Raw genomic sequence first — 14,255 nt, 5'->3', positions numbered from 1 at the left:
TAATATATAATAAGACTGGAAAAATAGGATGGGACCAGGTTTTGAAGAGCATAAAATGCAGAATACTTTCTTTTTTGTTTCAGAGGTAATTGGGAGACCTTCAGGAAAATCAGTTTGGCAACAATATAGAGGACAGATCAAAGTGAAGAGAGACCAGTTGGAATGCTATTAATAGTCCTTGTGAGAGGTTAATAGGCGAGTAGAAAGAAGAGGATATACAAAAGGACGTTGTAGAGAAAGAAATAGCAAAATTTGTATACTGAATGAATGAAAGTGAAGCATCAAGGATGATATAGATTATAAAACTGACATGATAGATGGTGATTCCTGTAATAATAATAGTGTAGTTTGGAAGAAGATTTGATTTGGGGGCAGTAAAGTTCTGTTTTGGACATACTGAATTTAAGATTCCTATAGGACATCCCATTTGAAATGACCTTTGGGGATATGATACCAAAGGCTATAGAAAAGTGATTAGGACTGGTTCTGAAAGTCATCTGAATTGTGATGATAATTGAACCCATGGGAACTGAGATCAATGAATATAAGGAAGGAAAAAGGGAAATGTTTCCAGAACAGTCTGGGAATATAATAGAGGGAATGACATAATTGAAGACCCAGTAAAGAAGACCAGAGTAGTCAGACAGGTAGGGGAAGAAACCAGGAGAGAAGCGTCATGAAAATTTAGAAAGGATACTATATCAGGAGTAGAAGATGGTCAACAGAAATGATAACTGAGAAAAGACAAGTTTAGATTTTAGATCATTTGAAAAGGCATTTTGGCAATTGAGAGGAACTTTGGAGAAAGCAGTTTAGGGTGAGTTCAGAAGTCAAATGGGAGCTAGTATAGAAGAAATAACAAGAACTGGAGACATTGAATGTTGATTGATTTTCAAGGAATTTGGCAGAAAAAATGGGAGAAAAATATGACAATTGTTAGTGAAGATAATAAGACCTAGTTAGGGTTTGTTTTGTTTTTGTTTTTAGGATGAGGAAGATGTGGGTGTCTTTGTAGGCATCAGGGAAGGGGTCAGTATAAAGGGAAAGAGTAAAGACTAGAAAGAAGGAATATGGGAGAAAATGGGATCAAGATGGTTGGTTTTGGTAGGTAGGAGTACATTTCTTCAGCTTTTTTTTTTTTTTTTTTTTTTTTTTTTTTTTTTTTTTTAGCTATATGGGAGAAAAGAGGAAGATGAAAAAAAAGTCAGGACTAAGCTCAGGAAAGATGAGATCATGATCACTGCCAACAGAAGTAAGATAGAGCTGTTCGGTTTTTATATTGTTTTTGTTTTCTTTCCCAAGGAGAATGACTCTCACACTGGAAATGACAAAACAAAAATGATTTACAATGAACTCACACCCAAGATAAAGAGATAATAATAAGAGAGCACCTAACTGAACTTAATGAATTCAAGTTACCTGCCCAGATAAACAAAGTACAAATGTTGTCTAATCATCACAAAAGGAAAGATAATATAATTGGCATATTATAGACTAGGAAGCTTGATCTCAATTTCCTGTAAAATTCCTTTTAAAAATTATTTAATATTCTTTTCTTTTTAAATTTTGAGTTCCAAATTTTCTCCCTTCCATGCCCACAGAGAAGGCAAGCAATATATCAGTTATACATATGAAATAACCATATTTTTTTTAAAAATCAGCAAGAAAAATAAAGGAAGTTAGAAAATTATACTTCATTTTGCACTTGGAATTTATTAGTTTTTTCCTCTGCATGTAGATAGCATTTTCTTATCATGAATACTTTAGAATTATCTTGGATCATTGTATTGATCAGAGTAGCCAAGTCTTTCACAGTTCACCATTATTATAATAATGCTGCTATTCTGCACAATGATCACTCAGTTCTCACTTCACTCTGCATCACTTCATATAGGTCTTGCAATGTTTTTCTGAAACTACCCCCCCTTATCATTTCTTTTTTTAAAAAAATTATTTAGTATTTTTCCCCCAAATATATGTAAAAGCAACTTTTAACATTCATTTTTAGAACTTTGAGTTCCAGATTCTCTCTCTTCCTTCCCCATTCCCCCCATTGAGAATGCAAACAATTCAATATGTTATACATGTGTAGTCATGTAAAACATTTCCATAATAGTTATGTTGTAAAGGAAAACAAACCAAAATAAAGCACCTTTAAGAAAAATTTAAAAAATTAAAAAGTATGTTGTTTCAATCAGCATTCAGACATGATCAGTTCTTTCTCTGGACCTTTTCATTAGCATTTTCATTGATAAGTCAGTCCTTCAGAGTTGTCTTGAATTATGGGAATAGTTATGTCATACAATAGTGTTACTTTGTATACAGTACATTTCACTCAGCATCAATTCATATAAATCTTTCCAGTTTTTTCTGATGCTCATCCTTTCTAATGGCACAATAGTATTTCATTTTAAATTCATCATGTTCAGCATTCCTCGGTTTATGGGCATCCCCTCAATCTCTACTTCTTTGTCCCCAAAAAAGAGCTAGTATAAATGTTTTTTGTACATATAGGTCCTTTTCCTTTTTGTTTTTATCTTTTTGAGGAAACAGACCTAGTACTAGTATTGCGAGGTCAAAGAGTAGACATGATTTTATAGCCCTTTGGGCATAATTTCAAATTGCTCTACAGAATGGTTTGAATCAGTTCACCACTCCATCAACAGTGAATTAATGTCTCATTTTTTCCACATCCCTTCCAACATTTGTTATTTTCCTTTTCTGTCCTATCAGACAATCTAATAGATATGAAGTACCTCATTTGCATTTAAATTTGTTTAAATTTGCATTTCTCCAATCAATAGTGAGTTAGAGCATTTCTTTCATATGACTATAGATAGCTATGACAATGTCATATGAAAATTATTCATATCTTTGATAATTTATCATTGGGGATCACTCTTATTTTTATAAATATGACTCAGTTCTCTATATGTTTGAGAAATGAGGTCTTTATCAGAGAAATACTTCAATTTTTTTTCACATATCTCTTACTAACTATATTGCCCCCATTTATACTGCACTCTTCTTTCCTTTCTCCTGTCCCTCTTCAAGTGTTTTGCTTCTGACTACACTCCTCCCCAATCTACCTTCTCTCCTATTATCTTCCTCCCCTTTCTTTTATCACCTTCCCTTCTGACTGCTCAAGTTTGATTTTTCAGTGAGTTTTTGTGCTTCTTTTTCTATTTGGTCAATTCAATTCCAAGGAATTCTCCTCCTTGTTTTTTTTTTTTAATTTTTTTTGTGTCTCTTTTACCATATGGCTTAGTCTGTTTCTTAAGGTATTGTTTTCTTCAGTATTGTGTGTGTGGATGTGTATGTGTGTCTTCTTTACCAAACTATTGTCTTGTTTTTTCATGATTTTTTTTGCTACTCTCATTTCTCTTCCCATTTACTCCTCTTTTAATTTTGAAAAATCCTTTCTGAGACCTTCCATGACTAGAGACCAATTTGTTTTTTTTTTTCTTGGAGGCTTTAGAAGTAGGAGCTTTTACTTTGTTATCATCTGCTGAGTGTGTGTTTTGATCTTCCTTGTCACCATAATAACTTTCTGTGGTCAGAATCTTTTTCTATTTGCTCATTTCCTCAGTCTATTTATTTTTAACTCTTTGTGAAAGTAGGGCTCTGCTTCCAGGGTGGAGGGTGCACTTTCCCAAGTTTCAGAGTTTTTGTGCAGCTCTTTTCAGAACTACTTCTAAGGATCTGTAAATTTTCAGTTCTTCCCAGATGGTATGATCTAAGGAGAAATGTTTTAACTGCTCTCGCAGCCTATGATCTGGTCTGTGAATGACAGCAAGCACTTTTTTCTGCTATGGAATTATAAGGAGAGTCCTTGCTCTGTTTTGACTGCAAGCTCTGGTGTGCTAGTGCTCCTCATCATCCCGGGATTGCTATCTGGGACTGGGAGTCAGATACAGCATGGGCAAAGTACCAGAGTCCTGCCTCAGTGCTAACAAAGAGACTTCTGTAATCTCCTGACCAGTTGTTCGACCCTGTTATTGTCTGTGGGCTGAGGCTTCTGGAAGACGCTGCTGCAGTTGCTGATTCAGTGGCTCCCAAGGTCTGCTCCTAGTTTGTTGCTGCCAGAGCTGAGCTGGTACAGCCTGCATTGGACTGTGCTTTACTCTCACCTAGGTGTGAGAAATCTTTCCTGCTGACCTTCCAAGTTGTCTTTGCCATCTGTGGGCTGAGAGGTTAGGAAACTGCCACTGATTCAGTCGCCCAGAGGTCTATTCGTAGTTGAGCTCTACTCTTATCCTAGTGCAACAGCTCTTTCCTGCTGACTTTTTAAGTGATTCTGTGCCAGGAAATTGTTTCATGCTGTCTTTTAGTGGGTTTTACTGCTCCAGAATTTGTTTAGAGTCAGGGCTTTTCCATTCATGACCCCTTTTCATCTGAGAAATTCTTACATGAGTGGGTATATAGATATATAAAATAGGTAAATAAATCAAACATTTCCTGATAATAAATCATAAAGAAATTTATTCTAAAACAATTCTTTTAGTATACATATAATTTTTACCATTTATCAAGGTTGAAAGAAAATTTGCATACTAATAAGATAGATGTGCTTGTTTATTTCTACACAAAGAATTAAATCTTGGCAGAATATTTGATGTCTTTTTTTGTTACACTTTTTGAGATTCCCTTCTTTCAATTATGTGACTCCATATGGAGTCATGACCCATAGTTTAAGAAACTTTGTCTCATAGCACAGTAATAGTCTACAATCATATGCTACATTTTGTTCAGCCTTTCCCCAACTAATGAACATCCTCTCAATTTCCAATTCTTTGTTGCCACAAAAAAAGAGCTATTATAAATATTTTTGCCTATTTAGGTCCTTATCCTTTTTCTTTAACCACTTCAGGCTTAAGAGCGGTATTACCTGCAAAATTTTTGCTATGGAGCATCCCAACTAAAATTCCATGTTCTAACAGAAAACATTTTCTAATCTCTCAATTCTACTGCCATCCATTTATAAATTATTTCCTATTTATCCTGTAACTTGTAAATATATGTGTGCATGTACTTAAAAATTAATTTTAATATTATGAAATGATACAGCCGTTTGAAAAACTGCAAACCAGCTTCTAAATTAACCTTAAAATTTACAAGTAGCACAGAGTGCTGAACACATTGTGGCATTATTATATAGTGGAATACTGGTGGTTGTTATCCTTTAGTCTCGAAGAGGACCAAAATGACCACTATATTAGAGTCAAATTACATTTTCTGACTGGCTAATCAGATCAATACAGGCTCAGACTACTCTACCAGAGGTTGGGCTTAAATAGTCCATGTAAATATTTGGGACAGATTCTCTAAATTTGCACATCTTGCATTTCTTTTGAGCTACTTTGATTCTGTTTTGCTCACAGAGCACAACATTGATGAAGGCACGTCATGCTGAGCAGTCCTGGGTCAATGTCTCCCATGTCACACAATTCCAGAGTTCTTCAGAGAGAAGGGGAATACTACTATGCTATAAGATATGATGAAAGAGGCAGATTCAGAGTAGCCTAGGAAGACTTGTAGGAACTAATGTAAGTGAAGTGAGCAGAACCAGGAGAAGAGTGTACACTCTAAAAACATTCTAAAGACAACCTTCTAAAGACTTGAGAACTCTAATGAATGCAATGAGCAATCATGGCTCCAGAGGACTAGTAGTGTATGGTGTACATACTCTGACAAAGAGGTGATAGACTCAGTTGCAGACTGAAGTATTACTTTTTTTTTTGGGATATAGCCAGTGTGTGGATTTGTTCTGCTTAATTAGGCACATAAGAATTTTTTAAAAATGTTTTCAATGTAGAAGTAGGTGGAAGGGAAAGGGAAATGAGTTTATTTGAAAAAACACAGAAAAAATATTAAAGTCTACATTTAATGCTTCCAATAAAAAACCATAGATGAAAGACATTTAAAAATTGTATTAGGTACTATAATGCTGAGCAATTCTAGTAATTTTTTGTCTTTTGAGCCAATAAATTTGGCCTTATAGTACAAGCTAAATTAGAAATGATATGCAGTTTCTATAGAAACTTGATATGGTTATTGTTTCTATATAAATTTGAATTCTATATAAATTTAGTGACACCATTACTCAGTGAATACCATTACCATTGACAAAATTTTAGAAGCACTACTATGTATCTCACAGTCAGGGATGTTGTTTATGGTTAAGTACCCTATCCATATGTGCTCATACTCAAGATTTTAGTCCCTAGAAGGCAGCTACCACCCTTAAGTTCTAGGGTAACCTATGTGTTTGCAGTTCTGAAACTATAATTAATTCATAGGCAGGATATGCTGCTAAATGTTTAATAACTGGATCCAAAAAAGTACACATGACATCCTTTTAAGTTTAATTTATAATATGAACATTTTCCTCATCACAGTCTTAAGACCAGGTAATCAACGAAACAAAAAATTCAAGTCCTGATTTAAATGTTTGCTGATTTTTTTAGGTGTGAGTACTCACACTGAAATTTTAACAATCCTGAGCTATTTTGAACTGCCTCTAGCACACAATTTAAATTTCAAGGGGTGTAAGACCTCAGTGTCCTTTCTCTCATCATGGAGTTCTTCAACAAGTGATCCCGGACTCATGTTTCTGGGAGTAAGCTATTTAGAGGAGGGTCTCAGCTTATATCCCTCTTCATATTCAATTCTTTATTGCAATAACTAGATCTCAATTGTGTAACTCTTTCTTTGTCAGAAATCCTTCTTAAAGCTGTTTGAATACTGCCTTTCTGTTTCTGTGTCTGTCTGGAGAATGTGTATCTCCTACTGGTACTCCTGAATTCTGCTGGTTCCTGCCTGACTTGTGCCCGGGATTGACAAATTTTCATGCAGCCAATCCTAAATATGCTTACTGATTTCACCAGAGAAAATGTTCAAACTGGGATAACAAAGTATTAACAAATTAACTTCATCATTCCTTTGAGGAAAATCAGTTGGTTGGGGATCAATTTCCCTTCTTAAAATGAAAATACTAATACTTACATAAGAAAAATTTTAGTTCTGTCTTTTAATAGCTATTGGACCACAGGCAAATAATTTAATTTTTCTGGGACTGTATCTCAGAATGAGGATATTGAACTAGTTTATCTCTGAGATCCCACTTCAGAATCTTATGTTCCTGTATCTAAAGGAAAACAAATTGACTTTAAACAGATGATATCAGATGATTCTGTTACAATTCAATTTCTAGCAACATTTATTAAATTCCTGCTAAGTACAAAGTCCTGTGTTCCAGGGCTGGGAAAATAAATATAAATTCTGCCCTCAAAATAAGATACACATGTACTGAGATAAGTGTAATACATGGGAAAAGTGTGATGACAAGGGAAGAGTGAAACAACCATTCTTGGAAAATCTGAAGAGGAAGAGAATTACTTTCAGTCGTATCCAATGCTGCTATTCTATAGCAGAAGACCATGAATCTCTCGTTAGTGTCTCCAGGTGATTGTGGAAGGTGTAAGCTTTTAGTAATTAACAAATTGTTGGGTGAGAATAAAATCTAAATACAAATATATTTGAGATGGAGCTTTTAAAATGCAATTATAACTAAACAAACGGAAGCATATTTACTGAAAACCAATATCAGTGCATGGAGTTTGTAGAAACCCACTCACTAAAATTGAGGACTGAAGGCACGTGGATATTCTGCTAATGAAATTCTTAAGTGACAGTGCATCAGTTTCCTAATTGTATAGTTTTATTAAAAGGAAAATTAACAAAAAACATCATGCCAGGATTTAGGAAGGAAGAGAACCTCAATTTAGCCAGATTAAAACATTTTCTGATGCCAATTTGTATGTTTGGTAATGGGTAAATCCTTATAATTAGCATTGCAAAATATCATTTAAAGTATATAATTTATTTTAGTGAGAATTTCCGTGTAATGAATGCTCAAAATAAAAAGTTTTCTTTTTCGTTCAGTGCTAGATACATAGTATTCACTCAATAAATATTTGTTAATTTCAAACAAAGACAAAAGAGAGGCAGTATGGTATATATTTGAAAGAGAACTGTGTTTCAGGAGAGACCTGTGTTCAAATTCTATCTTTGATACCTAAGACCTATATAACCATGGACAAGTCAGTAAACCTAAGCCTCTCTGAAACCTTAGTTTCTTTATTTGTAAAATAAGGATAATAACAATATCTACTTCTCAGAGTAGTTATAAGGATCAAATAAGATGATGTACATAAGTGCTTAACAAATTTAAACTGTCTAAATATCAGCTATTCGAATTACTATTTTTGTAAACCAGACTTGTCACTTCATTAGTGTGGGAATCCCCTGTACCTGTGCAGGATAGCAGTTTATCAATGAATTATAGTCTTATAAAGTTTCCCCAGGTATTAAGACTTAAAGTGTCTTGCTTATGGTTACTTAATTAGTATGTGTCAGAAGTGGAACTTATAAGCCTTTTGGACTCCAAAACTGACCCTCCATATATTATACCATGCAGCCTCTAATTGTTATTATAATTTAAATGAAATGAAATTAAAGGCATTGAACCTTGCTTTCTTTCTACTTAATATACCATCTCAAGAATAAAAAATAAAACTGTACCTGATAAGGAAAAAGTTTCCAGGCTTATGGTTCTATAAGGTCCTACACAGTTTGTCTGTTCCCAAATCTCAAAGTAGCATCACTCTAGGCTAGACTACTAGATTTAGTTCCTAAGCACATTGCCCTCCTGCTCTTCAGGCGAATCCCCAGAGGGAATGAATAGCCCATGTAGATCCAAATGTATTTCCACATCAACTGATGCCCGAGCCAGTTCTGTAAATCGTTTTGCATCCAATATCAGCAGAAAAGGTGATTTCTTGGAGTCGGTGGAGATAACCACTGACAATATAATACCTTTAAAAGAAAAAAATGAGCAAGTTTGGGAAATGAATATTTTTTTCCTATGTTCAAAATAAAAAGAATCTTCATTAATGTTGAAAATCTAATCCTGAGAAAACAATGTGGTTTGGGTGGCCAAGGCTTAAATCCAAAGAAAATAACTTGTAGGCAAAATTTAGATTTTTCCTATTTTGATCTTCAACATTCAAAGCAGAAAAATAATCTTTAGCTTGCCCATCTTGGCTTTTGTCTTTTGAATATGAATAGGGATGTAACAATACTATCTAGTCTAACTTTGGAATACATAATAGTGCAAATGTGCCTTTCCTTGTGCCAGTGTTGAACCGCCTATTGCTATTAATAATATGCTTCTTCATTGTTGCCCGTTAGGAGAAAACCACAAAGCATCTAAGGCATTCCACACAAATGGTTGGAGAAATAGGTTCAGGGCTAGAGATCTATAATTTAGACCTAATGTTCAAGACAGAGTCCCCTAGAAGAAGTTTCCTACTTCTGTTCTGGAAGTACATTTAACTGGATAGAAGGATGTTTCTGATGTGGTTTTTATTCTTGTAAAATGAGGAGGTATTAGCATTATATGCTGGACTTGGGGTCAGGAAGACCTGAATTCCAAATCCTGCCTCTGACCCTTACTAGTGTGTCTTAGGAAAGTCCTTAATTTCTGTGTGCCTGTTTCTTCATCTGTCACATATTGATAATGTAAGATTAAAATGAGATTAAAATAATGTTAAAGTAATATACAAATGTCAATTATTATTAGTGCTAGATAAACTTGAATCTGACAAAAAAATTAGGGGTAGTATGCTATGTGGGTCTATGGATCAACCTGACAGATAAGGAAGATGAGCCATTGGAGCTCATTTGGTGAATTCCCTTCTTAGTGAAATAGATTTCCCTTTTTCAATCTTCAGGTCACTTTTTTGTTTTCTTTCAGTGTCATATGGTGGAAAGAGCATTGAATTTTGACTTAGAGGACTTTAATTCAACTCTTGTCTGTGCCTCTTCCTAAATGTGACTTGGAGCAAATAATTATGATCCTCAGGATTTTTTAAAATTGTTTTTGTAAAATGAGGGGACTGAACTAGTTGACCTCTAGCTAATGGGAAAAGCTAGTGACTCCACTGTTAAGATACACATATTGGAAGGTTAGAGAAACAGCATAGAGAATAAGAATCAAAGCCTAAACCTTCAGTGATGACAACTTAGGTTCCTTTCTTCATTTCATGAGGTTTTTTACAATGCTTTCCTCATTGTGTATGGTAGCTAGTAGGAGCATTCTTATTTATGTTTTACATGGAAGAAATTGGGGCACAGAGCAATGAAGTTAGTTAGCCAAAATAAAACAGACAATAGGTGTAAAGTGTGCCTCAACTTTATATATTGTGATCCTAAGATCAATGTTCTTACCACTATTATGTTACTATATGAACTTTACAAACAGGTTCTAGTTAGCAAAAAGATTGAGGTAGATATTTTTCTGCCATTTTTTCCATCTTGCTGAAACTGAATGGCTCCATTAAAAGATAGAAGAAGTGCAATAAAATAATTTCTGCTAGAAAACCGGGTTACAGAACATGATTTGCTGGAATATCTTTTTTTTCTTAAGTCTATGCAAAGACATACGTCAAGGAAATTGACAACTTTCTTTTATAAAGCTGAAAGGGCCTCTTGTCATAAATAAGGAAATTTAAAGTTAAATTATTTTCTCTGGGATACCCAGCCACAGAAGTGGCCTGGAATCTACTGGACTTCTAGTCCTCTGAAATTTTGGTATTGCAAAAACATTCTTAAAGACATTTAAAACTATTTGAAATTTCTTTCTTCATTTCTATAAATGCCCTATATCTTTGTTGTAGGGTGGGGGAAATAGCATCTCTGTTAAGATTTGGATCTGAGACAGCTCCTGCTGCCATGATATTTGGCCTCTAACATTCAATGTTACACATCTTTAAGAATTGTGGAAGGAAGGAAGACCATAGGGTTAGATAAGCCACAGTAGAAAGGTGAAGACAAATCTTGTGAAAAATGATTCCATCTTCACATAAAAGGAAGTCAAAGACTTCCCTTCTTTCCAACCCTAATATCACCTTATCACCATTACACATACTCCAATAAAGGACTTCATCCCTATGAAGGGTCATGACTTTTTCAATCTGATTCCACTTAAGGTTATAGAGCAAGTAAATATCACAAAAACCCAGGCTTTTTTGTCCAGAAAACTTCCCAATAGAGACTGTCTTCTTAACTAGGGTCTGAGCTTGTTCGTTTGTTTGTCTAGCTCTTTTTTTAAAAAATAATAGATTTCCTTTGCAATTCTACATTTTAAAAACTAATTTAAAAACATGATTTTGAGAAATAGTACATAGGTCTCTGCTAGATTGTCATAGGGGTTCAAGACACAAAAAAAGGTTAAGGATCTGTATATTACACCATGCACCTTTTCATGTATTCCCCCATTTGCCTGTATGCTATATGTGTCTCTGGAGAATCTGTATATACCTTCTTTTCCCTTCCCTTTACCAACCCCCAAAATATAAGTTTCTCAAGGCCAGGATCAGTGTCAATTTTTTATTTTTGTATTTGTTCCCAGTGTTAAACACCTTGCACAGAGCTAAGTAAAAACTTAGGGATAGGGACGGGACTTGTGATTTAATTGGTGCAGGAGGTTTCTGAATGAGGTTTCTCCCTCTACCAATACAGATTGGGACCACTGCTGCCATTTACACTCTTACTCGATTACTTAGACTCTAAGGGGCCCTCAAACTACGGCCTGTGGGCCAGATGTGGCAACTAAGGACATTTATCCCCCTCATCCAGGGCTATGAAGTTTCTTTATTTAAAGGCCCACAAAACAAAGTTTTTGTTTTTACTATAGTCTGGCCCTCCAACAGTCTGAGGGACAGTGAATTGGCCCCCTATTTAAAAAATTTGAGGATCCCTGGGAGAGTGAGAATTGAAGTGATTTGCCTACAGTCTCACGACCAATCTGTCAGAGGTGGCACTTGAAACCAGATCTTCCTGGTTCAGAGAGCAGCTCTCTATCTACTGGGAGGCACACTGTCCCTTGGTAAGTCAAAGCTGGATTGAACTGAGTGGATCTGACAGGATAAGAATCGCATTTTCTGACCTGCCAAATATGTTGTTTTGAAAGCTGCTTCCAACACCTCAGTGTGAAAATAGAGCACTCATTAGGCCAAAAACTCTTACCATCATCTTCTTGTTGTGCATTTGGTGCAGGCACAAACACGGGCTCAGCAAGCCAACAGTGCTCCTCTGCCCATTTCAATGATGACTTTGTCAGAATATCAAATTTCAATATCTGTGTATTTAAAAGACAAATACTGACTCAATTTCTGTGATATTGTATTATCTACATCTAACTGAACACAATGCATGCAATCAAGCAATGAAACCTGGGTATGTGGAGAGGATAATAGAATAAGAACAACTCTCACCATTAAAAGTAAACATTTATAAATGTTTGGAGCACCTGTATAATGTTGACAGAAGAATCACAGGTCTAGTTTCTATTTCCTAGAAGCTTTATAGTAGAAATCTGCCTCAAAAAGATAAAAGTCTTACTTGCTTCTCTAAATAAAATCTGAGGTTAACTTTTTCAGAATCTAACTTCATTTGCTGTTATGTACATTGAGAAGCTAGGCCAGGAAAACAATTAGATTAGTCCCCACACTGGCAGAAGGGAGTTTATGCATGGTTCTCCATCATCATTCACAAACAGACATATGAACACTGTTGGCTTTGATCAATTTAGTGTTCCTTCTATTAATGATAGCTCAGTGTTTATTTCAGCTGACAGGCTTTGTAATTACGTTGCTATCCATTTTTTTAAAATTATCCCTTCTTCCACAACATCAAGAAAGAGCAATTTTGCCTTATTTTGCCCATTCCACTTTCGTATTAACTCTAGAGTTAATATCTATCAGAAGCTATCACTCTCTACATAATAATTCCTTTGCATGAATTCAGAAGAGCATCTCTCCTTTATTTAATGTCTTCTTCATTACTATATCTGTCTTTATTGTGATCTTTTCAAACTTCCTCTAAGTATTATAGAAAAAGTTGTTTCTATTCTTTAAGTCAATAAAGTTGTTTCATGGTACCAAAAAAGAATTTTGCAGTTGAGGCTAGAATATAAAATTATGTCATCTAATCTAAAAATATGGCATTCTTGGGAGAGGAAATGCATATTTCTTATATTTTTCTTCTCCTGCCAACTTTGCATAGCCTAAACAAATGCTTCACCTGCCCTACTCTTAACTTGACAGGTTATCTGCTCTGTTCTATTCCTGAATAATAATATACTCAACAGCTTTTTCTTGGAGATTCATGTTCCAGCTCCAAATGGCCTTGCTTCCTCATATCTTCTCTCTTCTTTCATCTTCTACATTTCATTGACTCCTTTCCCCTTTACTTTGTAATATCCCTAGTTCTCTTCAACTTTGAAAAACTCATTACTTTTTCCTAATCTTTAGCTTGCACAAAAGAGAGACTTAGGGAAAACATAATTGCTCAAAGTCTTTGAAGGACTATTTGGAAGAGGGATTAAATTTGTCCTCCTTGGCTTCAGATTGTAGAAGTAGAGACAATAAGTAGAGATTTCAAAAAGACAGATTTAGGCTGGACATTGGTTTAGGATTGGGGGGAGTGGTTGAATAAAACCCTTCCTAACAATTGGAAATATTCAAAAACAAGAATGGGCTAGCTTACAAGTTAGTAGGATACCTTTCAGAGAAGATCTTTAGTAGGCTAAATGATCATTTGAAGGAAATTACGTAGAGATTTTAAATCAAATGCAGTTTGGATTTAATGAGGTTCAATTAAGAGTCAATTTTGCTTTTTTTCACTTTATTCTGACTACTCTAGATTCTGACCTATTTTTTTTCTTTCATTGCTAAACTGTCTCCTATGAGTGTTTTCTATCTTCATTTCTTCAAATGAGGATCCGTTATTTTGTTATTTTGAGTCTTCCCTCCACTGATGCAGATAAAAATATTTTTGGATCATTGTGACTTCTAGAAGGGTCAACAGAGTAATAATTGAGGAGTTAGTTGCCCTTATCCAATTCAGTACTCAAAAGCTTTCCAGAGCTTGTAATTAACTGATATAGCTTTCAAAAAGTCCAGAGCCAACTCCACACTGTGAGAGGAAGAATTAGAATTAAGATTTAGTAGTAGATTCCTTTTTGAAAACTTCACTGTAATCTAGTTTTTTTCCCCTAACACAGAACTAAAATCTCTGTCTTTAAAGTTCACTAATAACTTTATAATTGCCAAATCAGAGAATCATAGCATCTAGGACTAGAAGGATCTTTAATCACCAGCCTAAACTATATGCAAAAGAAATCATAGATA

At 34.8% G+C, this 14,255-nt stretch overlaps 1 protein-coding gene across 1 annotated transcript in view; it reads right to left on the bottom strand.

Annotated features, from left to right (window-relative positions):
- Nucleotides 1-5,607: 5,607 nt before the first annotated feature.
- BCO1 (beta-carotene oxygenase 1) overlaps nucleotides 5,608-14,255 on the bottom strand; it is a 41,620-nt gene continuing 32,972 nt past the window's right edge. The window contains exons 10-11 of the mRNA XM_003757855.3: nucleotides 12,091-12,202; nucleotides 5,608-8,877 (exon numbers count right to left, since the gene is read on the bottom strand). Coding sequence (XP_003757903.1) covers nucleotides 8,687-8,877; nucleotides 12,091-12,202 — 303 coding nt within the window. The 3' untranslated portion in view covers nucleotides 5,608-8,686. The remainder of the gene's footprint in view (nucleotides 8,878-12,090; nucleotides 12,203-14,255) is intronic.

Source organism: Sarcophilus harrisii, chromosome 2, assembly GCF_902635505.1.
Source record: "Sarcophilus harrisii chromosome 2, mSarHar1.11, whole genome shotgun sequence".
In the NCBI taxonomy this organism is placed as follows: domain Eukaryota; kingdom Metazoa; phylum Chordata; class Mammalia; order Dasyuromorphia; family Dasyuridae; genus Sarcophilus; species Sarcophilus harrisii.
Note: the sequence above shows the minus strand (reverse complement) of the source record. Positions and strands in the feature narration are given on the sequence as shown.